At 41.6% G+C, this 24195-nt stretch overlaps 1 protein-coding gene across 1 annotated transcript in view; it reads right to left on the bottom strand.

The window, feature by feature from the left end:
- sacm1lb (SAC1 like phosphatidylinositide phosphatase b) overlaps positions 1 to 24195 on the bottom strand; it is a 91399-nt gene that overhangs the window by 55262 nt on the left and 11942 nt on the right. The window contains 4 exon segments of the mRNA XM_084308045.1: positions 499 to 506; positions 509 to 647; positions 6357 to 6484; positions 18228 to 18302. Coding sequence (XP_084164171.1) covers positions 499 to 506; positions 509 to 647; positions 6357 to 6484; positions 18228 to 18302 — 350 coding nt within the window.

Genomic DNA, 24195 nt, shown 5'->3' on the forward strand with positions numbered 1-24195 from the left:
TAATTTGCGCAAATTGTTCTACGTTATATGCGTAAATGTGCGATATATGCCTAAAGTCACACATCAATGTTAGTAGGCTATAATAATCGATTATGTTCCGTCACTGCATCGATGCATAATCGTCCACATCGCGATGCATCTTACAATCGAGAAATGTCCACACCCCTATATCTTATCTTGTTTTATTTGATCGTATCTTATCTCATCTGATCTCATCTCATCGTATCTTATCTTAACTCACCCTCTCCAGCAGGCTCATCTTATCTTATCTTAACTCACCCTCTCCAGCGGGCTCATCTTATCTTATCTTAACTCACCCTCTCCAGCAGGCTCATCTTATCTTATCTTAACTCAGCCTCTCCAGCAGGCTCATCTTATCTTATCTTAACTCACCCTCTCCAGCACTCATCTTATCTTATCTCACCCTCTCCAGCACTCATCTTATCTTATCTCACCCTCTCCAGCAGGCTCATCTTATCTTAACTTATCTTAACTCACCCTCTCAGCAGGCTCATCTCCTGGAACTCCGGGCTGGTGTTGGCCAGGCGCTGCAGCGTGTGGCTCAGGTCGTAGTCCGTGGCGAAGTAGAAGCCGTCCGTGTGGAGGACATTGTTGATCATGGACAGGAAGGCCTTGTTGTCCTGCATCTGTGAGTGATTAAGTGTGTGTGAGAAGAGTGAGAGTGAGTGTGAGTGTGAGAGAGAGAGAGAGAGAGAGGGAGAGAGAGAGAGAGAGAGAGAGAGAGAGAGAGGGAGAGGGAGAGGGAGAGGGAGAGGGAAGAGGGAGAGGGAGAGGGAGAGGGAGAGGGAGAGAGTGGGAGAGGGAGAGGAGAGGGAGAGGGGAGAGGAGAGACGGGAGAGGGAGAGAGGGAGAGTGAGAGGAGAGAGGGGAGAGGGAGAGGAAGAGGGAGAGGGAGAGAGAGAGAGAGAGAGAGAGAGGAGAGAGAGGGAGAGAGAGAGAGAGAGAGAGAGAGAGAGGGAGAGGAGAGGGAGAGGGAGAGGGAGAGGGAGGTCGAGGGAGAGAGAGAGAGACGATCGAGAGAGAGAGAGGTGGGTTCAAGAGGTGTGAGGCACTGGATTCAGGATTGGGCCGTCGCTCCACGGCCAAGCGTGACGATACGGTAGGGCTGGGCGATAAAGATAATTATCGCGATATTTTAATAATCGATAATAAAAATAATATCAATAATCAAAAACATTAAAAAAAAATTATTGTGACCCTGCAACAGGGCAGCTTTAAAACCAGAGACAGTGGACAGACTTGTCTTCCTTGCCTGCAACTTAAGTAATGGCTTTGCTTGTCCAAATGACAATACTGACCAAATAGATTTATTTTTCTCTTGTCCATTTATTTTGCTTTCTAATTTAATATACAGTTTGAAACCGTCTGTACACAGTAGGCTATGTGTGCTACCAGAGCTAGTCTCCAGTCACGAGTCACGGTGCATGTGTGCAGTGGTTTGTCCACCAAAAAAGCGCCAAAAGATAGAAAAGAAACTAGCAGAGCCAGAACTGTTCAACTCCCCTAGAGCCACACTTTTGGAACATGGACGTCAGATAGGGGGGCATTATGGAACATGGACGTCAGATAGGGGGGGACGACGTTATGAAACATGCATGTCAGATATGAGGGGCGTTATGGAACATGGTCAGATAGGGGGGCGTTATGGAACATGGACGTCAGATAGGGGGGGGGGGGGGGGGGGGCGTTAAGCTTGAGAACCACTGGTCTAGAATGTCAAATCTATTTACGCAGCAGGCCGAAAGAAAACTGCCACACTTGTGTGAAATGAATTGTTCCCGCCTGCGAGCCTCTCGTTATCTGCTCTCCTCAGTAGACCAGGGGTAGGCAACCTTTTTTGGGAACAAGATCTAGTTTGCCCTTTTCCTAGGCTGAAGATGTCTACCATCGCCAGCCAAGCAGACAGAAAACGAAAATCACCATCACTTCTAAGGCTGATCATAGGCTAATCTAACGCAAGCATAGAATAAGTCAACAATTTAATATCAAGAACTATGGCTGTACTTAACTATTTTTTTTCTTTTTGGCAATTTAATCGAATTACTAATTTATTGATTATTCTATAGTAGTGTTGTCACAATACTGGGATTTCTAACTTTGAGACCTACCTCCTTGTACTACATTATTATTGGTAAGCTACATCCTTATAGGTAAGCTACCTCCTTATACTACATCATTATTGGAACCTATGGAAGCTGTTCTAGTGACTGGCATTTTGCTATGATGCCTCTAGCTAGGGCTGCACGATTAATCGTAAAAAGAATCGTGATCTCGATTCATAGACGTATGCGATCTCATTTCTAAATGACGATGATTCTGATGTATTTGCATTTGCGTCAAAATGGAGCTCAGTTGCATTAAAGCACTCGCTCCTATTCCCCTAAGCATTCACATCACGCTGCATTCACGTGTTGAATTATTTGCCTCGGAACAATCCCAGTTGCAATATCAATCCCACTTAATTTACACTATGTAAAGCAAAACACGCTATTAATTCAACATTCAATATATTTTCTTACTTTTGTGTTGACTTGTCACCAGATTCCTGTTTTTGGGTTCCAGGTGAGAGGTAGGAGCTGGACAACACAACGGTTCCATAGCCTGAAGTCTTATGGTCATACAGTCCAAAGTTTATAAAAATCCACGAAAATTTTTTTTTGTAATGTGCGTACCGGTCAAAACAGTGTAATTATCCAAAATGGCCGTCCACTAAAGTCGACGCTAAAGTCAGGACAAAGGTCAGAACCGAAAGTGGTCATTTGACAGAGCGCTTGTCAAATGACGCCCAGAGCTGACTGACGTGAGCAAAGTCCTGCGCATGGGCGTAAGAGAGGAAAAGAGGCTCGAGTTATTTTGTATGTTTATTGTTTATTGTTTAAAAGGATCCCCATTAGCTGTCACCTAAGTGGCGAGCTAGTCTTCCTGGGGTCCACACAGAAAGACAACAGAAAACACAAAACATAACAACATGAGATACATATGACAATCACAATTAACAATGATAATCTAAAAACAGTAAAACATTGTAGACATCATTATCAACATCAGAATATTTTGCTCCCATATTTAAGTAGTGCATTATCAGGTGGTATTTGAAAGACACTTTACTATTCAATTTACTTATGTTCAGTGGGCAGTTATTCCAATGATTGATGGCACGATAAACAACAGTCCTCTTTAAAGCATTTGATTTTGGACGTGGTAACATAATCTGTCCATCATCAGCTGACCTAGTAAAATAAGAATGAACCTGACTGCATCTGACAATTTGTTTGTATAAGAAAACAGGTTGAGACGAAAAGACAGTGTTCCTGAAATATTTTACTGTGTTGAAAACCAGCCTATTCTCTACTGTTAACCATGAGAGTTGCCGGTGCATAGTTATAGTGTTTGTTCTCATGGAACAATGTAAGACTAACCTTGCAGCTCTGTTCTGGGCAGTTTGCAATTTCTTTAGTTGACCTTTGGATGCAGAGGACCATACTGGTGCACAATGTTACAAGATACTTTTAAGTTTAAGTCAATCACTTTCATATATGTTATGTTTAAGTCAAGCACTTTGATATACCGTAATTCCTCTAATAGTAACCCCGGCTTGTATTTGTTTCAACTGTAGCTGATACCAGGCTTGTATTAGGAAGAGGCATGTATAAGAGAGAGGCCTATATTTCTAATTTTCAAACAGATCATAATGAATAAATCAACATTTTGTGTCAGTTTGAACCCAGTAAAATGTACTGGGTTAATTTATTGAAACCAAGTACTGTATGAAATACGGTAGTAAACAGTGCAATTACAGGTGGTCAAAAAAAGTAAAATAAAGTAAAATAGTGCAATCACAATACTGGTATAATAATAATAATAATAATAATAATAATAATAATAATAATAATAATAATAATAATAATAATAATAATAATAATAATAATAATAATAATAATAATAATAATAATAATAATAATAATAATAATAATAACTTTGTTTTATACAATTCTGAGGTAGGCTTACTCTCTTGGTAAACATTAACACCATACCATTATATGGTATTTACTGCACAGCCAGGCCAGCATATAACAACAATAACAAAATATACCCGGCTTGTATTAGGAGGCCGGCTTATAATTGCTTAGCTCAACAGCGCACCCGGTCATTAATAGAGACCCGGCTTTTAATTGAATACCGGTTACTATTAGAGGAATTACGGTATGTTATGTTGTCTGTTTAAGAAAGAGTGCAATAAATATTTTTATTGAAAAAATAAGAATCGTGTGAGAGAATCGTGATCTCAATTCTTAGGGAGAAAAATCATGATTCACATTTTAGCAAGAATCGTGCAGCCCTACCTCTAGCTCATGGAATGAACTCCAACAGTTCTTAAAAGCTTGAGATTCTCCCCTAACCTCTAGCTCATGGAATGAACTTCAACAGTTCTTAAAAGCTCGAGATTCTCCCCTCTGTTGCAGAGTTTAAAACCTTGATCTCCAACCTTTGTCAATCAAGTTGTACATGTTTTAATTGATTAGTTATAGTTATCCTTGCTTTTTGCCTCGTCTTGTTGTCTTATTGTTATGATTTCATATGCATTGTGATTTTATGCCTTTTTTTCCTGTATGTTTTGCTTAACTCTGTGTGTACACTCGACTGTAAATGAGGGAAACCGCCGTTGCCTTTCGAGTTTAAATAAAGGTTGGAAATCAACCGGATAAAATGTGCCGGAAGGTATGGGTTCTTACCTATCTCGATGTGATTTATCTAGAGATATCCACTGCACGAATTTTAGGTGTTAATGAAGCCAGCATAGCAGTCTGGGTAGCTGTGGTGGAGAAGATAAAGGGAAGCATATAAATTTGTAATTTTCTGATGTTAAATGAAATAGTGGATGTATAGTCCAAGTGGGGGTCCTGAGGGGGGGTGGGGGGGGGGGGGGGGGAAGGGAAGGGGAAGGAAAGAGCGAGGAAGAGCGAGCAAGAGCACATGTATTGTATTTATTATTTTTATGTCTTTTAATCTACATTCAATCTGATTTAATTACTGGACTGTCATTATTGTTATTATTATTTCTGTTATTGTCCTGTGATTTATCATTGATTATTACTGTTACTGTATTGTTTGTCTAGTTTCATGTTAAAAAAGGGAAAATAAAAAACATTTGTTAAAAAAAAAAAAAAAATTGGAAATTAAATATGTCCACACAAATGTCTGTACATGAGTGTATAGGCACTGAAAAAGGCTCATTATCCATATTCCTCTGTATATAGTGTGGATGTAAAACGTATTATTTCGTATTTATTTGTTATTCTTAGGCTTATTTTCTTAAATTCGTATTCGTGACTTTGTTTGGTCGACCTAAATGTTTACTGTGAGCGATTTGTAGTGCCACATTTCCCTCGGGATGATTAAAGTATTTCTATTCTATTAACATTATCTCACTCTCTGTAAGACACCTCACACACCTCACGGTCTCCACATGCCAGTAGTCAACCTGTGCTCCCTACCCGACAACGGGCCTTAGCAACGGCCCTTAGCAACAGTGCTCGTCGGTCACAGCTACCAGGTGGCACAGAACACTTTGTAATTACTGCACATTGCTGACCAGCAACAAACGGATCTCACTATCTAATAAACTAACGAGGAATGGTCTGGTGATGTCTTTGTGTAAAAGAGGACTGTAGGAATGTTTTGGGTAGTCGGCAGGGTTGCCGCAGGGAATTTAATTAAATGAAAATACCTAGAAAGATATCGACATTCGATACCGCGGTGGGCGAAGTCTCTCGTCTGGAATTTACGGTCAAACTTGAGGAGGTTATAAAACCCCCTTAACGTTCCGACGGCCCGCCCTCTGAATCTTTGTGGAGGAAAATTCAGAGGGTTTCCTTTCAAAAAAGAAAAAAAGAAGACACCAGACTTGTGCATCCTGCTACAAATGGTTCCCCGAATAGCGTCCGCTTTACTTTCAGTCTTTCAGTATGCAATCGACTGGCAGTTTTATGCAGAATTTGCAGGACTGTTTATTAAGAGGTTAAAAGACACCGGGAAGGGGGAGCTCCAGTAGCTCACCGCGTACCTCGGACGCTATTTCGGCGTCGGGGACAACCGTGCGCGTCACGGATCTGGGGTACACGAGTTCGACTCCCGGACTCGCCGTATTTTCTCAGAGTGTCTTTCCCCCGATCTATACCCCATTCAACCTGTTTCTGTCAGTCATGCTTGACCAGAAAAAGCGATAAACGCTAAAAGAACCAGCTGACTGGTCAAAGTAATAAAAAAAAAAAAAAAAAAAAAAAAAAAAAGACACCGGGAAGCCAGGCTCTGGACTCGGGGGGGGGGGGGCCTACCTGGTTGTCGGTCAAATGTAGGACCGTCTTCTTGTAGGAGATCACGTCGAAGTCCATGGCCTTCCACACCGCGTGGCCCAGGAGGTCGCCCACCTTCTTCTTCTTCGTGATGACGATGAGGTACATGCCTGAGGAGGTCAACCCAGAGGTCAACTGTGATTATTCACGCTAGGGCTGAGCCCAAACGTTCGGACCTTCGTTCGTTATGTTGGCATTTGAATTCTAAATCAACATTCGAATTTTTTATTAAAAAAGATAAAGATTTTATAATTTTTTTTGTCTATTCATTCTGTTTACACCAATGGGGTTTTTCTTCACAGTTGCAGATAAAGATTAGGCTACACTAATATTATAGTATTAACTAGGGATGTCCGATATTATCGGCCGACCGATATTATCGGCCGATATCGGCAGTAAAATGTGATATCGGAAAATCGGTTAAAAAAATTAAATAAACAATAACAATATTTGTTATATATATCCAGTGAAATTATTAGTTACCTGAAATTATTCCGTTTTTTGTAGTGGGAAACCCTGCATATATCGGTATCGGTTGGTATCGGTTGATATCGGTATCGGAAATTAAGAGTTGGACAATATCGGAATATCGGTATCGGTAAAAAAGCCAATATCGAGCATCCCTAGTATTAATACCCATCCTAAACCATCCTCTGCCAGCTCTATTTGTCTATGGAGATGTTCACCTTCTTTGCAGGGCTATAACTTTTTAAATTGTATTGCTAAATTTACATTACAATGGCCCATTCAACATCAATTATCTATCGTTCAGGATGTAGGAACGTTTTACTTTTTCATTCACACATTCATACAAAAATACGGTCTAGAGTATAAATATGGTTTTATCGTTTTCTGCAGTATTTCATAGAACGTGAGATATAGCCATAAATGCATATATTAGATCATCAAATGCAGTTTGATACCGATCGACGCCAGATTAAAAATGTCAACTGTACATGGTCCTAGACGTTATGACTCATCATGCACGGATGAACGGAGGGGGGGGGGGGGGGGTCGTTTATAATTCTGTGACCGACGTTAAATGATTCATGTAGTATGGGTGATATATTGATCAGAGCAGTTTGTATCGAAAATGGTAAAGAAAAACGCTGAAACTCACCCAGTCTCCTCATAGCGTTGGGTGATGAGAGTGGAGCAAAAAGATCGCTATTATGGGATGTTGATCGATGCGATCCATTGCCGGGTTGTATATTACTAATACACGTCCAAATCATGTTGATTATTGAGTTATGGCTAGGGCTGACCTTCAAAGCTTTTTTTGGCAATCGAAGCTTCGGGGCCGAGCTTCGATTTTAATTTGAAGCTTCGGAAAAAAAATTTAAAAAAATAAAAACAATTTTTTTTTTTGTATTTTTTATCTTATGTTGTGGGACTTGTACAGCACTTTCATAAACGTTGTTGTTTTTAAATGTGCTCTATAAATAAAGTGGGTTGGATTAATTAATTAAGTAGCCCCTTTCGTGACCAGTGATGCCACAGATTACTTGTAAAAGTAATCTGATTACTGATTACTGATTACTCCTTTAAAAAGTAATCTAAGTTACTTTACTGATTACTTGATTATCAGAGTAACTTAGTTACTTTGAAAGTAACTAGGTTACGAAGTCGTCGTCGTTCCCCCAACAGTTTTTCTTTTAAACGCTTTATTGAAAGTGCATAAATTGTTTTTAACTTGTTTCTCTGCACATAACGTAAATTGTTAAACTAGTGCTTCAGCTTCTGTACTAGGGCTGCAACGATTAGTCGACATAATCGACGACGTCGATTATAAAAAATCGTCGACGAGAAATTGTTGCGTCGATTAGTCATACAAAAAAAAAAAAAAAAAAAAAAACTTTATTTAATTTTTTTTTTTTTTTTTTTTTTTTTGTGCACTACCTATCTTTGTGAGAGTGGCTTCTCAGAGTTCCAGACAAAATCATAACATGATGATCCCATAGCAAATTTTGGACATTGAAAACATTGTTCCCCTGCAGGAGATGATGATCAGACTAGACACACAATACATTACACACGCACTCCTCTCACTCACACACAGCGATCAGAGTAAGACACACACATACACACTCCTCTCACTCACACACAGCGATCAGAGTAAGACACACACACATACACACTCCTCTCACTCACACACAGCGATCAGAGTAAGACACACACACATTCACACTCCTCTCTCTCACACACAGCGATCAGAGTAAGACACACACATTCACACTCCTCTCACTCACACACAGCGATCAGAGTAAGACACACACACATACACACTCCTCTCACTCACACACAGCGATCAGAGTAAGACACACACACATACACACTCCTCTCACTCACACACAGCGATCAGAGTAAGACACACACATAGAGCTGCCGCGGTATTGATGTTTTCCTTACCGCACACATTTGCAAAATATTTCCTACCGCCGCGGTATTACCGCACACACACACACACAAAGAAAAAAGTTTGAATGCATTTTTTTTGTAGTCTACTCTTTATATAGCATATAGCCTGCCTCTAGTCTAAATGTCTATCTTTAGAGGATGACTTTGCAGCATGAATATTGTTTGGGATTCGGCATGCACGCATTCGTTATTAAAAGTGAAACACGGATTCGAAGTCTCCCCTCGGTGTCGCGCCCGCCGGTTACCCCCCCCAACCCTTTCTTCTTCTTATTATTATAACGTTACTACTTATGATTACAAAGGCATTCGATTTGTGGCATTAACGTTAGTATAGTTACACGTTCGTATTTACCGGACCACATAGCAAGGCAAGCGTTACTCAATTAATATCTAAGTTCCTTTCTTTGCTCAGAGCGTGCCGAGTTGTACCCATTCTGCGGTCTGTTAATAAAGTTTTCAATCAGACAAGTGTATAGAACGAAGGGCTTTTATTATAACATTTCGTTGCAGTAAAATCATTATGCCTCGTTCCCTGAGGAGCGACGGCGTCGGTAATCCACTCCGGTCTCCGGTGGGAGCTAACGTACTATTAGCCGTGTTGTGATTGCTGAGATTCAGGAAGTAAACGCACTGCAAGATGCTCCAAGCATGTGACGCGTATCTCTTCTGACCAATCAGTGGTCTGCAGTGTTTCTGTGACTTTTCTGGTACCCAATAGGGTCGCTTGGAATCTCGACAGAGAAGTGGGGTATATCTGCAGAGCCGCAAGCCCAACGAGAGCGTAATAATAATAATAAAAAACAGCGGTGATGCCGGTATTCAGCCCAACGCTGCGGTGGGCATGATGTAACAGCGATACCGCGGTAATACCGATACCGCGGCAGCTCTACACACACACATTCACACTCCTCTCACTCACACACAGCGATCAGAGTAAGACACACACACATACACACTCCTCTCACTCACACACAGCGATCAGAGTAAGACACACACATTCACACTCCTCTCTCTCACACACAGCGATCAGAGTAAGACACACACATTCACACTCCTCTCACTCACACACAGCGATCAGAGTAAGACACACACACATACACAAATTACACAGTACACACCTCTCACTCACACAGCGATCAGAGTAAGACACACACACAAATTACACAGTACACACACTCCTCTCACTCACACAGCGATCAGAGTAAGACACACACACAAATTACACAGTACACACACTCCTCTCACTCACACAGCGATCAGAGTAAGACACACACACATACACACACACACGGACTCCTCTCACACACAGCAAACAAAAGTTATTTAAAGTACACTTCCACTTTAATTTGTATTATTTAATTTATTTATCTTGTTATGAGTGATTGCTGTATTGTTCTTCAAATACATTTTCATTTAAAGTGGCTTAAAGATCCAAATTCAAATGTTTCATGAGTCATTATTTTAATTTGCTATGGGATCATCATGTTATGATGTTGTAGTTTGGTCCTGACAAGAGTCTCAAAGTCTGGGGTGATGGTAGACAAGCAACTCTGAGGTCATGCTCAATGTCCAATCTGTTCCTCTGCTCTGTCTTCAGCTGGACCAGAGCTGAGAAGCCACTTTCACAAAGATAGGTAATTATATAAAAAAAAAAAAAAAAAAAAAAATTGTTGTTTACATTGGTTTTCGATTAGTCGACTAATCGAAAAAAATAATCGGCAGATTAGTCGACTACCAAATTAGTCATTAGTTGCAGCCCTATTCTGTACCATCAAGTATGGTAAAGCAACAGTCTATGATGCTCACAGCATTAGAGCAGCCAGCCAGTGGTTTTACAAAACCAGTGTATCACATCTAACAAATGCAGGCTGAACTATTCAATTATATCAACTGTAACTATTAAATTGTTTTTATAAATGTCTCTCTATAAACATACAATCAGTCTCTCTTTAACATGTAAATTAACTGTAAATCTGGCAAATAAGAGCTTTTGCTCTGCCACCATCAACCCTCCTGTACCTAGTCGAAGCGTCGGCTAGTGTTGTGATTCCAGATGCTTTCAATGCAATTGGATGTGCTGTTTTTAGCGGTAAACAGTATTTTGTTTCCTCCGCATATGAATGTTTTTTTCACCCGGCTTAGCTGACACAAACGTGAAGTAGTGACTGAGGCTACGTTTAGACAAGCGTTTTGGGATGGAAGTCTGAACAGAAACCGCAAAAGTCATCTTGCGGTTTCACTTTTAATTTTGTCAAGCGTTTTGGGGTGGAATTCTCCGACGACGGAGCCCTGCTGTCACACGATTGGCGCATATGTCACATGACGTGCTGTGAAGACCCGCCCTACTCTGCCTCTGATTCGCAGACTGTGGATGGGGAATGTGATTGGACCAAAGCAGAGTCACTCACAGACAGAGGGTCCAGTCACGCCGCGGGACACATTCTTGTATTTAACCCTTTCACTGCCACACCACGTCACTCCCAAATAAGAAAAACAGCTCAAAATGTATGTCGAAAACGAAATAAAATACTGCATTCCGCCTGCATTATGAATTTATGATGAGATAGTAACGAAATAGTAACGCACAGCCACTTGGACAAGTAACTGCAATCAGATTACTGGCTTTTAAAGATTAACGCGTTAGATTACTATTTTCGGGGAAAAGTAATCAGATTACAATAACGCGTTACTTAGTAACGCGTTACTGGCATCACTGTTCGTGACTGTGACGCAGCCAACACAGTGTGATTTAATTCAAGGTGGATCGCTGTTGTCGTTTGAACAACTTCAGATTTCATGGGAACTACCAATCCCCCAAATCAAGAATGTTTAAGATGAATGAAGTAAGATTTTGATTATTTGAAATATGGCCTGTGTAGACTAAACTATGCACAGAATTATGTCAGTCTACAAGGTCCGGATTCTACATGGTCCGGCAATGTAGACCTTGTAGACTCCACTACAGACCAATTATCAGTGAATGTTCATGCATTTTTAAGAAGGGCAACTTCCACAAAAAAACAAAGAACTCACCAAAACATCTCAGTAGCACCTTATCTAAATTTTATTTCCTATTTTGTTTATTCATCCCAGTATCTTTCTTTCTTATGTGTGGAATTCTACAAGGCATGTAGGTGTATATGTATTTGAGGATGATATCCTTCAAACAGGCAATAGTGATGATATAATTTGGGCAGTGCTGAGCTGGGTTACTTTCCTCCAGTGTATTTGTCCCCCGGCCCCACCCAATGGCCCCATGCGCGCCCGCACACACACACACCAGCGTTTCCGTTAGCCGGTAATTACCGGTATTTGACTGGCAAAATCTGTTGAAGTCCGACATATTTAATCTCTCCGGTCATAGTGTCCGGTGAAAATAGTTCCCTCTGGGCACAGTTTGATTATTTTAATTGTATTTGGATGGGCTGGAGTTGGGTGGCCTATGCGATGAACGAAACAATCATTGAGTTTGTTGTCGTTGCTTCGCTCAGCGAGAGCTTGCTGCTGGATTTGCGGAAGGCATGCAGCTGCAGACCCACAGAACCCACCAGCTTTGCTGGCACAGTGCGGTCCCCAGACCTGGAAAGCTGCTCTGCGGGTCTGCAGCTGGATGCTTCTTGCAAACTAACTGCGGCCGGCTCACGCTGATAACAGCTTTCATTGTTGGACCGGCTGCTTGGTGGAGCAACGATGAAACGAATGTAATGAATCGTTCGTCGCATGGGCTATTTAATTTTGGCCTGTTTTGGTACGGTTCGGGTGGTCAAGTTGTGCTTGGAGGGAGTTGTTTTCACCGGACATTATGACCAGCGCCAAGTCGTTGGGAGGTGGAGATATACATCACGCAAACCCACGATAATGTTGCCGCCTCTCTCTGCAAAATTTCTCAGTTCTTCGCTTGATATAATTAATACAAATGTCCAATATAACGGAATTCGTTAGCTCATAAAAATGTGATTATAACAGACTGCTGTTTAGTGTCGGACCGACTGCCCACATACGCGGTCTATTTTATTTCAAGTCAGCAGCAGCACGGAGTATCGAGGGACTTATTTTATTTGGAATATATTAATGACTATACGCAAAAGTAGCCTCGTTTTAAGTAATAATATTATAAATCTACATGCCTTGAGGATGACATTCTTTATATAGCCTATATCAATTGTTTTAAAGCTCAATAAACTATGACCGGAATTAATCTCATTTGTCCGGTAGATTGAAATCTTGCAGGTCACGGAGACCGGCAACAATTTTTTCTAACGGAAACCCTGACACACACACACACACACACATTTACATTTAGTCATTTAGCTGACGCTTTTATCCAAAGCGACTTACAAGTTCTGTACGACAAGACAGCAAGAAGGGTACAACTCTATCAGCTGAGTAACAATGTTTATCAAAGTGTTGCGTGTTACAGTGTAGGTTAGTTTATTAGGAAAAGTGCATGACAGTAAGGTTAGTCACGGTTAGATTTTTTTTTTTTTTTTTTTTTTATCATTTCAGATAATGGTTGAAGAAGTGAGTCTTTAGTCGACGGCGAAAGATTGGACGGGATTCGGCTGTCCTAACTGGGATGGGTAGTTCTCACACACACACACACACAAATCGAAGTAAAAAAAAAATTGAAAAAAAAGATTTTTGATTTTTTTTTTTTACACTTCGATTTTTTTTTTTATGTTCGAAGCTTGTGCCATCGAACGAAGCTTCGAAGTATTTAAGACAGCCCTAGTTATGGCAAAGATCCATATCCACGGTGTCTGTATTGAGCCCCGGGACAATCACAGAGGGGACGGACCAAGCACTTCCGGCCACTTCCGGTTTGGCAACTCGTCGATCGGCCACGAGGTGGCGGTATTGAAGCGGAGTCCTACAGCACCAGCCAAGACTCCGTGGGTGAAATGTGAATACCATGACGAAAATATGAAATATTGATCTCAAAGACGCCTTACGGCGTCATTGGCAGATTACTCATGGCGGAGAATGACGTGTTAACACGTCATCGGCGGAGAATGGGTTAAAACTGATGAGTTATATTCATTAAAGTTGAACAAAGTTGATTTAATAAAAAATGTAAAAAAGATTAATTTAATCAGATTAATCACTTTATTCAAATTGAGAATTTTTTATTATTAAAAACAAAGGTTCGAACGTCCGTTCGAAAAGCCCTGACGAAGTTCGAATCCCAAAAACTGGCTTCAGGGACAGCCTTATTTCACGCTACGAGCTTCAACCAGGGTTCACCACAGACATTGCAAAATGAAATTCAACAACTTTCTTTTTATTTTATTATTATTATCTTTCCCCCCTTTTTTTCCGTTTTTCTCCCATCCCAATGTTAGTCGTTATGCCAATTCCCAATCCCCTTCCTGGTCGTTGCGCACTCTACCCCCTACCGTCGGTCTGGGAGGGCGGAGACTATCACATGCTTCCTCGGACACATGTGTAGCCAGCCCACCGCTTCTTTTCACCTAGCAGTGCGGACTCTCACTGGGAGAGTGTAACGTGTGGAAGGGTCACACTACCTCCCCCAGATCCTTCCCTTGCTGTGCAGGCGCCCTGACCGAACTGTAGGAGTCGCCGTTTACAACGACCAGGACCCACCCACGCCGGCTTCCCACCCGCTAACACTGCCAATTGTGTTAGTATGGACGGTCGGCCAAGCCGGAGGCACCACAGCCGGATTCGATCCCACTGGCTCTGTGGTGGTAGACAGACGCTTAATCCGCTGCGCTACCCGGCCGCCCTTCAAGGACTTTTAAGTACTTTTCCAAGCACTGTTTTTCATTTTCAAGAATGTCACTCGAAGGATACAATTCACTTTTAAAATGGCGAACAATGTTACCGACCCTTAGCTGCCAGAGTTGTACCCTTCCTGCTGTCTTGTTGTACAGAACTTGTAAGTCGCTTTGGATAAAAGCTTCACTTAAACCTTATACACTGTACTTAAATGAATAGCTTATTTGTAACGTACGTGTTTGCTATTTTATTCAAATTATGTTTTAAGTTGCAAGAGGTTACAGAGGTTCTTTATTGCAATTTATTTTGCCTCACAGACGGGAGACACAGCCCCCCTCCGAACCACCCCCTAGTTGAGACACAGCCCCCCTCCGGACCAGGGATGGGCATTTTAAAGAAAAATCCAGATTGATTGATCGCATGATATACTCGAGTAATCGTGGATTACTCGTGGAAGAAAACTCTGTACAAAATAAACGCCTTTTCCGGTGTTTTAGACTTTGCTCTTTTATTTTTAAACCCCCCGACCGGAAGTATTGTTGTTATCGCTAGCGGAACCTATCTATGAGCGGACAATTTGTGTCGTCCGGTTCTGTGTTTTTGAGCTAACGCTAAAACAAATGTTGAGATTGTTGGTGAACAACTAACTTTAGGTTAGTTTTAACGTTAGCTAACGTTAGATGCAGCTACAGGCAATCGACGATGAGGAGGAAGAGCAGGGCTCTACAGTGCGACCATATTGCTCGCATATGCCCCTAGAAATATGTGTGTGCGAACCGAAAAAAATCAATTACTTGCACGGTGTGCGAGTGAAGATTACAGCCTCAATCGTGCTTTTTTCTCCGCTGATAATCATTCAAAATACTACAAGTCCCACATTGCACTCAAGCCATCGGTCCAATCACAGTAGATACACTTATAACAATTTCGATAATTATCGATATCGAGTGATATGATAACATTCCGAAAGCGTGTCTCCCGTCATCTTCATTGGCTCCGGAGGTGGAATGCTGGATGCCATTGTCGCCACAAACTCTCACCCAAACAACACATAAACGTCCGCTGTTATTGCAAACAGCTGTTTCAGCGACGGGCCGTATATAGATCCTCTTTGGGTCCTCCTAATCCCACTTCTGACACCATGTTTGCAAGTGTAGCTGTACAATGAAAGAGTCGAGTCGCGCTGGTTCTCAATGCAGTGTATTGGAAAGCACAAGTAAACAAAACACCCCTTCCCAAGGAAGTGAGACACGTAATATACCATACAGGCACCGGCCCAGCACGCCCACCAGGCGGAGCTGTAGCCCGGCCTGTAACAACATTGAACAAAAAGGAGACACTGGCATTACCACCAGGGCCATCAGTAGAGGGGACTGTAAGGTGCCTTTTCGGTATACTGCCTTTGCTAAAACTGTGTTCTCTGTTAAAGGTGGTAACTACTGGAATAGCCTACCAGTTGTGATAACGGGAACGGGACACACATCTGTGCAATAGCACATACCACCAAAGTCACTGGCCCGCTGTGTGCGTGTGTGTGTATCTGCATGTGCAAACGGGAATGGGACACAGACATTTTAACTATTAAGTGATTAATGCCTACTGTGGCAAAGTTGTAGCCAACAACTAGGCCTAATAAAAAAGGCAGTGACATTGAACAAAAAGGAGACACTGGCATTACCACCAGGGCCATCAGTAGAGGGGACTGTAAGGTGCCTTTTCGGTATACTACCTATGCTAAAACTGTGTTCTCTGTTAAAGGTGGTAACTACTGGAATAGCCTACCAGTTGTGATTAGAGAGTGCCCCACATACTCCATGTTCAAGACCCATCTTAAACTGCATCTTAAGGCAAACCAGAACTGTGATCATTTTTAATCTGATTTAGTTTATGTAACTTGTTTCTTGTTTTTATCATTGATTGTCACCATGCTTTACCCTAAGCAGGCTATTTATTTATTGAAAGAGTTTTGCTGTCTCCTGGTGTAAATTAGCTCTTGCTAAATCCCTGCATGTTTACATTTTGTATTTTGTACTTGATGTTCATTAACATGTGCTGTCCCTATCAAATCAAACTACTGCTACAAAAGTAACAGTCACTTAACTTTAGCTTTTGCCCCTTTTATGCATACAGTGCCTATGTTTTGGCTAGTGTTGCTTTTCTAGAAAAATTATCCTTTCAGGGTTGCCTATTGATATACTGTACACCTCCAGTACAGAAACATTGTTTATGAGTTTGCGTGTCAGGTAGACCATTGATTGACAGTCTATTCTGCCAATTACGTCACACCGCTTGCACCCACCTCTGCTGTTGATAACGCTAGCCAAGTTAGCACACCAGTGACTTTGGTGTAGGGGTGTAACAATGCATCGCAATGCATCGATCCTAAGGGGAAAATTCAACTGCATCGATTTGAAAATGTTAGAATCGATTATCGCAATTTTAATGTGTACACAGTGTTATGTTATTCTCATGTCCGTTACAGCCAACACAACGGCATACTCTACTGCATCAACGTTATGATTAACAAAGCAAGGAATTTGTTTTGTTGCATTAACGTTATATTACTATTGCTATCGATAAATCTAGGTGTTCTAAAATCTAGGGATGCCCCGATCGATCGGCCACCGATCGTTATCGGCCGATAATCAGTATAAATATGCGATCGGTGATCAGTGATAATGCTTTATTTTCGCCGATCGTCAAAACCGATCTCACTCGCTGAGTTCTGTCTCATACACCGGTAGCTGCACACAGTGCTGCGGCGTCTGCTCCTCCCTCCAGCACCTCCCGCACGCATGGAATTGGAATAATCTTTTTGCAGAACATCTGATGTGAGGTAAGGAATCTATTTTACCAGTCTTGGGGTAATCAGATGTTTTTTTCACAGCGTTCACAACGTGTCCCCTATTTGTGTATGTGTGTATGACGTTAGCGCTGACCAGGTCATAGATAATAGATTTTTCAGCCCGCTTCTCTAGCGTGCATAAGTACACATATACTATCGATAATCTAGCGTTTATTTGAAAACTATTCATAAATCAGCCGGAAAATGACAACGTGTTGTGTGTATTCCACTAAAGGGCGATTCCTGCGGAATCTTTTATTTTTTTCTATACATTTCCAAAAACGTCCGTTTTTCAAAACGGTATAAAACGGAAATGTACTGATGAAAAAACAATCCGTTTCATACATGTTGACTGCAAGCAAGTCATTGATAAGCGACGGGCGTATTAGACACATAGCCATAATATAGAATATAGAAATAGCTCCGCAAAAATCATGAAATATCTGAAAATCTGTCCCAAAAGGCTGGCATTCAAGCGATAAATCGTGGCACTCAATGTATTAAGGCAATAATGCACTTTAAATGGAGCACTGCGCTCTTTTATGCAGCACTGTTGCATTTTTTTTTATGTGTGTGAAATAACTCTACTTCAGGGATTGCATTATATGTATTCTTGTATGTTTTTATATTGTATGTTTTTTATACTGTATGTTTTTTCCCACTGTTTTATGCTGAAATGAGCATTGCACAGAGACAAATATCAATCAACCATGGAGTTGAAATGGCAATAAAGTCTATCTGTCTATCTATCTATGTTTACCACCGTGTTGTGTGAACTGATATTTGCCCTGCTGCCACAGTCGTGTGTGTACACTGCGGGTTGTTGTCCGTGAGACGGCGCGGGGACTTACCCGCTACCAAACGCATCGTCCCCATGATTCCACATATCGGCCGAGTCACAGCGGCTGGAGGAACGTCCTTCCTCACTGAAGTGGAAAACAAAGACAAGACATGTGATTAGGGGTGTAACGATGCGACCTCACAACGATTCGATTCGATTACGATTATTCAGGCAACGATTCAATGCATCATGAAATCTCTTCATTTGACCACGATTCGATTCGATCAGTTCATTCCCCCAAAAATGTTGAATACACAAATGTGGCTGGCGGAACTGATTCACTCATCATGAATGTACTATAGGTCAATAAAAACAATACACACAAAAAAAAACATAAAAAATATATATATATATATTTTTTTTCCCGATTACTTTCGATTATAATAGATTCTAACATATTCAAATCGATACATCGATTCTAACACATTAGAATCGATGCATTTCGATTAATCAATGCATCATTACACCCCTACATGCAGGGGGCGAAATGTAAGCCCGCCACCCGCCATTGGCGCTCAGTTTTTACCTTTAGCGCTTGCCACTGAGAGGTCTGCCCGCCGTGTGGCGTGTACAGTGTAGTTCATAACGATACTCTTATTTTGAAAATCTGTGCGGGTCTCATTTCTGCCCCAAGCGCAGCTCCAGTCATAATATCGATGGCTCCGGCAGTTAGCAACATTCGGTTCGTATGACACTCTTATTTTGAAAAAAAACGTGGCAACGAGTCATATCCGCCCAGCCCTGCAGCGGGATACTATTGGCTTCTGCTCGTATCAACACAGAGGCAGTCTGCTCTAGTCTAGAGCGGACCTCCATGAGCTACCGTTACTGTTTAAACAATGACCCAGTCAACTATTCACTTTTAGTTTAATACATGACGAGGCATTGTCTAACGGTATCTAGCTGGCTAGCTACTGATAGCTGCTGATATCAACAAATGCTCCAGCAATAGTCGACTCGAGTGCATAATACCCCCGTTCCCTCGTTAGCTAGCTCACGTTAGCTAGCTCACGTTAGATCTATATGTCCCAGTAAACTAAATTGTCTTAACGTTATCTAGCGGGCTAGCAGTAGCTACAGATAGCTCCTGATATCAATGTCTTATAACATTGATTCAATGCGTATTCTAGCTGAGGGCTTGATGAATGTGATTTGACCAAAGAACCGTAACATTATACCAATAGGATCCAGCTGCAGCGCCGGAGAATCCTTGCATGCTGAATGTAGAGTATTAGTATAGGGTCTAGCTGCAGCGCCGGAGAATCCTTGCTGGAGCTGGAGGCTACTCAAGTATACACACAGACAGTGGAGCTGTTTGCAGATAGCGAGCATTTTGACTTATTGCGTGGTGGCGATGTCTTGCAGATAATACAACTACAAGTATGATTATATAATATATATTTTATTTAAAAAAAAATGTATATAAAATATATATATATATTTTTTTTTAATCAAACAAAATTTGGCAGGTAAGAAATATGCTTGGCGGGTAGATTCTTCCCATCTACCCGCCACTGGCCGGTGAGTCAAAAAGTTAATTTCGCTCCCTGCCTACATGTGATAGCTCCACGTACTTAGTAGAGGTTAACACTGTTGCAACAGACTAAACCTGTGATAGATCCACATAGTAAAGGTTAACAACACTGTTTCAACAGACTAAAGCTGTGATAGATCCACATAGTAAAGGTTAACAACACTGTTGCAACAGACTAAAGCTGTGATATATCCACATAGAGGTTAACAACACTGTTTCAACAGACTAGACCTGTGATATATCCACATAGTAGAGGATAACAACACAGTTGCAACAGACTAAACCTGTGATAGATCCACATAGTAGAGGATAACAACACTGTTGCAACAGACTAGACCTGTGATATATCCACATAGTAGAGGATAACAACACTGTTGCAACAGACTAGACCTGTGATAGATCCATGTAGTAGAGGTTAACAACACTGTTGCAACAGACTAGACCTGTGATAGATCCACATAGTAGAGGTTAACAACACTGTTTCAACAGACAGACAGACAGACAGACAGACGTGTAGCCTTTTTACAACGCATCCGCGTTTCCGGCGCTCTGATTGGCCAGGTCATGTGACATGTGCGCCCAATAGCGTGTTTGCCCATTTCCGCGTCGAATAGCCTGCAAACTACCTGGCGTTCTATCGCCATGCTCCAAGACAAACTCTAACCTTAACCAACTTCGAAATTAGTGCCTAAGCTTAACCGGCGAAAGAACTTGTCGTCACGCTCAAAGACAAACTCTAACCTTAACCAACTTCGAAGAGTGCCTAAGCTTAACCAGTGTAGAAACTTGCCGTCCCACGATTGGCGCTCATGTCACATGACCTGGCCAATCAGAGCGCAAAACGGGAACCCGGAAACGGCGATGCGTTGTAAAAAGGCTTCAAGCAGACAGGACATGTGATAGCTCCACATAGTAGAGGCTAACAACACTGTTGCAACAGACACCCTGGTGATCTGGATGTCAGCTTCTGCCCAATGCCATATGCTTGCATCTGAATGAATGATTTTTTTTCGGTCTTCTTTTACAAAGCAATGTACAGTAGTAGAACATTTATAAAAGAAAGAAAATTACCAAAACAGGGCTGTACACTGCGATGAGATGATCGCGAATTGCCCCTTTAATTGGCCATTGTGATTGGTAAATATTATCTGGGGGCGGGCTTGCGAGTAGTGCTTTCAAGCCTTGCATTCGCATTTCACTCCTAAATTATCCAAGGCGTGTGATGACGCGATGACGTCACTCACGCGAGCTGAGCAGTGAGCACTCAGCAGGTATGATCAGCGGGAACAATCGACTGAGCACTCACTCTGATAGACTGGCTGACTGTCTGATTTAGCTATGAAGAAAAGTAAAGTTAGTATTGCTTCATATTTTCGACGCGTTCGACCTCCTATAGTGAGCCGAACTGAACTGAACTCAGACACACGGAGAGAGCTGCGGCATCTGCTGCTCCTCCTCCAGCCGCGTCTCTACATTTCGTAGCCGCATTTCTGCAGACCCCTCTCTGATTGGTTGAACTCCATTTCTGCAGACCCCTCTCTGATTGGTTGAGCGAAGCCCCTCTCTGATTGGTTGAGCGTCATGGTACAGTTAGCGTAAGTGGGGAGTGTAAACAAGTTGAACGTGTCGCGTGAAATAACGTTATGTGAATAAACCTATTAACGTTACAATGTACAGTTTCTGATTAACCCAGTTAATGCTTTAGACAGTTACAATGTAACATTTAGATTAACACAGTTAATGCCTAACTAGACAGTTACAATGTAACATTTAGATTAACACAGTTAATGCCTAACTAGACAGTTACAATATAACATTTAGATTAACACAGTTAATGCCTAACTAGACAGTTACAATATAACATTTAGATTAATTAACCCAGTTAATGCCTTAAGAGAGAGAGGCTGGTGGTCAAGTCAAGTCAAGAGTTTTATTCGTCACAAGTTGTTTATTTGCATACAAGTTTACAATGAAATGCGGGTGGTCTTGCCCGCAACGATGTGCATAATACAATAGTAATAACATATAATAGAATCCAATAAAACGACATTGTGCAATAAAACAAGTAAACAGAGTAGGGCATATCGGTATATGTACATAAGTTATTTAGGTCCTGTCAATAGAACGACATTGTGCAATAAAACAAGTAAACAAAGTAGGGCATGCATATCGGTATATGTGTATGTGTATAAAATGGGGGACCCTGATGTAAACAAGACAATGAATTGAAAATGTCTAATCTGGTATGTCATAAATGTCTAGATGTAGCAGTACTGTCGATCTGTCTACCTGTATGTCATATATGTTATCATGAATTGAAAATGGGGGACCCTGATGTAAACAAGACGATGAATCCACAAGTTCAGGGTACGCATCCAGATTAGATTCACATGGGGGAGTACAGGGAAAACGCTCATCATTGCTGACGCGTCTTGTAAGATTTGCTGCCATATTAATGTGCGGCATCTTTTTTCTTTTCTTGGCGCGAGCACCGCGATAACCTTACACCAATCAGAGAGGGGTCTGCAGAAATGCGGCTACGAAATGTAGAGACGCCCTCCAGCCCTCCCGCACCCGTGGCTGTTGTAAACACTAGTCTCTAGTGGGACACTGGGACCTCGGTGAGCCTGCCAGCCGGCTAGCTACTGATATCAACAAATGCTCCAGCAAGTCTAGTAGTGCATGATAGCTCGCGTTAGCTTACTGTTCAAAACGAAACGTCCCATTAAACTAAATAGTTCAGATAGCTCCTGATATCAATGTCTTATAACACTGAGTCGATGCGTATTCGAGCTGAGGACACGCTGAATATAGTCAATAGGGTCCAGCTGCAGCGCCGGAGAATCCTGGCCGTAGCTGGAGGCTACAGTATAGGGTCCAGCTTAGGCTTGGGCGGTATCATTATTTTCAAACCGGCAAACCTTTATGTTATAATACCCCGGTGCACGGTATTTGACGGTATGACTTTCATTTTCATCAGCGGGGGGGGGGGGGGGGGGGGGGGGGGGGGTTACGTGTTACCAAGTAAACAAATCATCGTCAGCTCTCAGAATGATAGTCCCGTCCCGCACCGGTAGAAGCCCGCACCGTTTTAGCGTTAGCATCTAGCCTATAGCCATGGCAGACTATTTGATTCCTTAAGGGCTAGAAATTGCCTGGGTTTTGGTCATATGCTCCCGAAATGCTCCCGTTGTTTGGCTACTTCTATGTGCAGTAAAAACTACTCGAATGCTTTATAACCTAGCCATTGATTTAGTTCAGGGTAATCCAAGATTAGCCGCAGAGCTAACGCTACTAACGTGAGCTAACGCTATTTATTCAAGCTCAGTAGCTCACAGAGAGAGATAAACAGCTGACAGCGGATAGTACAGGACGGTACAAATACAATAAAAAGGCGGGTGGGGGCTGTTGTGTAAACCTTGTACTCTTTAGTTCACATATAATAAGAGACTGATTGCTCCACAAGGACCACAACAACACTGCTCTCGTCACAACGCTTTACGGTATTTTCACAGCACTGTCGCAACATTACACCGTTGTGACCCACTCGCTCCACTAGAGCGGTCTCGCCCTCTGCTGGCGAGTGTGTGCACTACACTCAGTGTGTGCACTACACTCAAAACTCCGTTTCACTGTTATAGAAACTGAAGCGCATCTGTGATTTTGACGGTGACGGACGGTATTGAAAATCAATACCGTAGGTATTTCTAAATACCCTGGTATACCTTAATACCGTCATACCGCCCAAGCCTAGTCCAGCTGCAGCTCCGGAGAATCCTGGCCGTAGCTGGAGGCTACTCGAGTACACACAGACAGTGGAGCTGGTTGCATATAGCGAGCATTTTGACTTGTTGCGTGGTGGCGATGTCTCGCAGATAATACAACTACAAGTATGATTATATAATATATATATTTTATTAAAATATAATTTTTTTTCTTCTTTTTTTTTAAATAAAAAACAATCGATATAAATAATTGTAAAATTGTTATTTAAAAATGTGCCCCTAAAAAATATTTTTTGCCCCTAAATTTCTCATTTAGGGGCAAGTGTGCCCCTAGTGAAAAAGCTTAGCGTACAGCCCTGCAAAAAGGTGTAGTAGGCTGAAGCCGATACTTATAATTGCCTACCCTTTTTACATTACATTATTTACAAAAAAACTAACAAAAAAACATAATTCAGTACATAATTTAGCAAAAACAAAATGATGTAATGAATTAAATATTTTTTTTTTGCATTACAAAATACATACATACATCTCCTTGTGGAAGCAATACATAAAATAAACTAAATTACATGAGTGAATGAGAAAAGCTTGGATCATGCCAAACCAGGGTTAGAAATTTAAAAATAAATTCAAGGGCTTTTTTTGCCCCCCTTAATTGATTTTCGGGGGCTTTTTTTTGTATTTCGGGGGCACAACATTTTTATAATGAAAATTAACAC

Source organism: Notolepis coatsorum (genome assembly GCF_963971535.1).
Source record: "Notolepis coatsorum genome assembly, chromosome: 2".
Taxonomy (NCBI): domain Eukaryota; kingdom Metazoa; phylum Chordata; class Actinopteri; order Aulopiformes; family Paralepididae; genus Notolepis; species Notolepis coatsorum.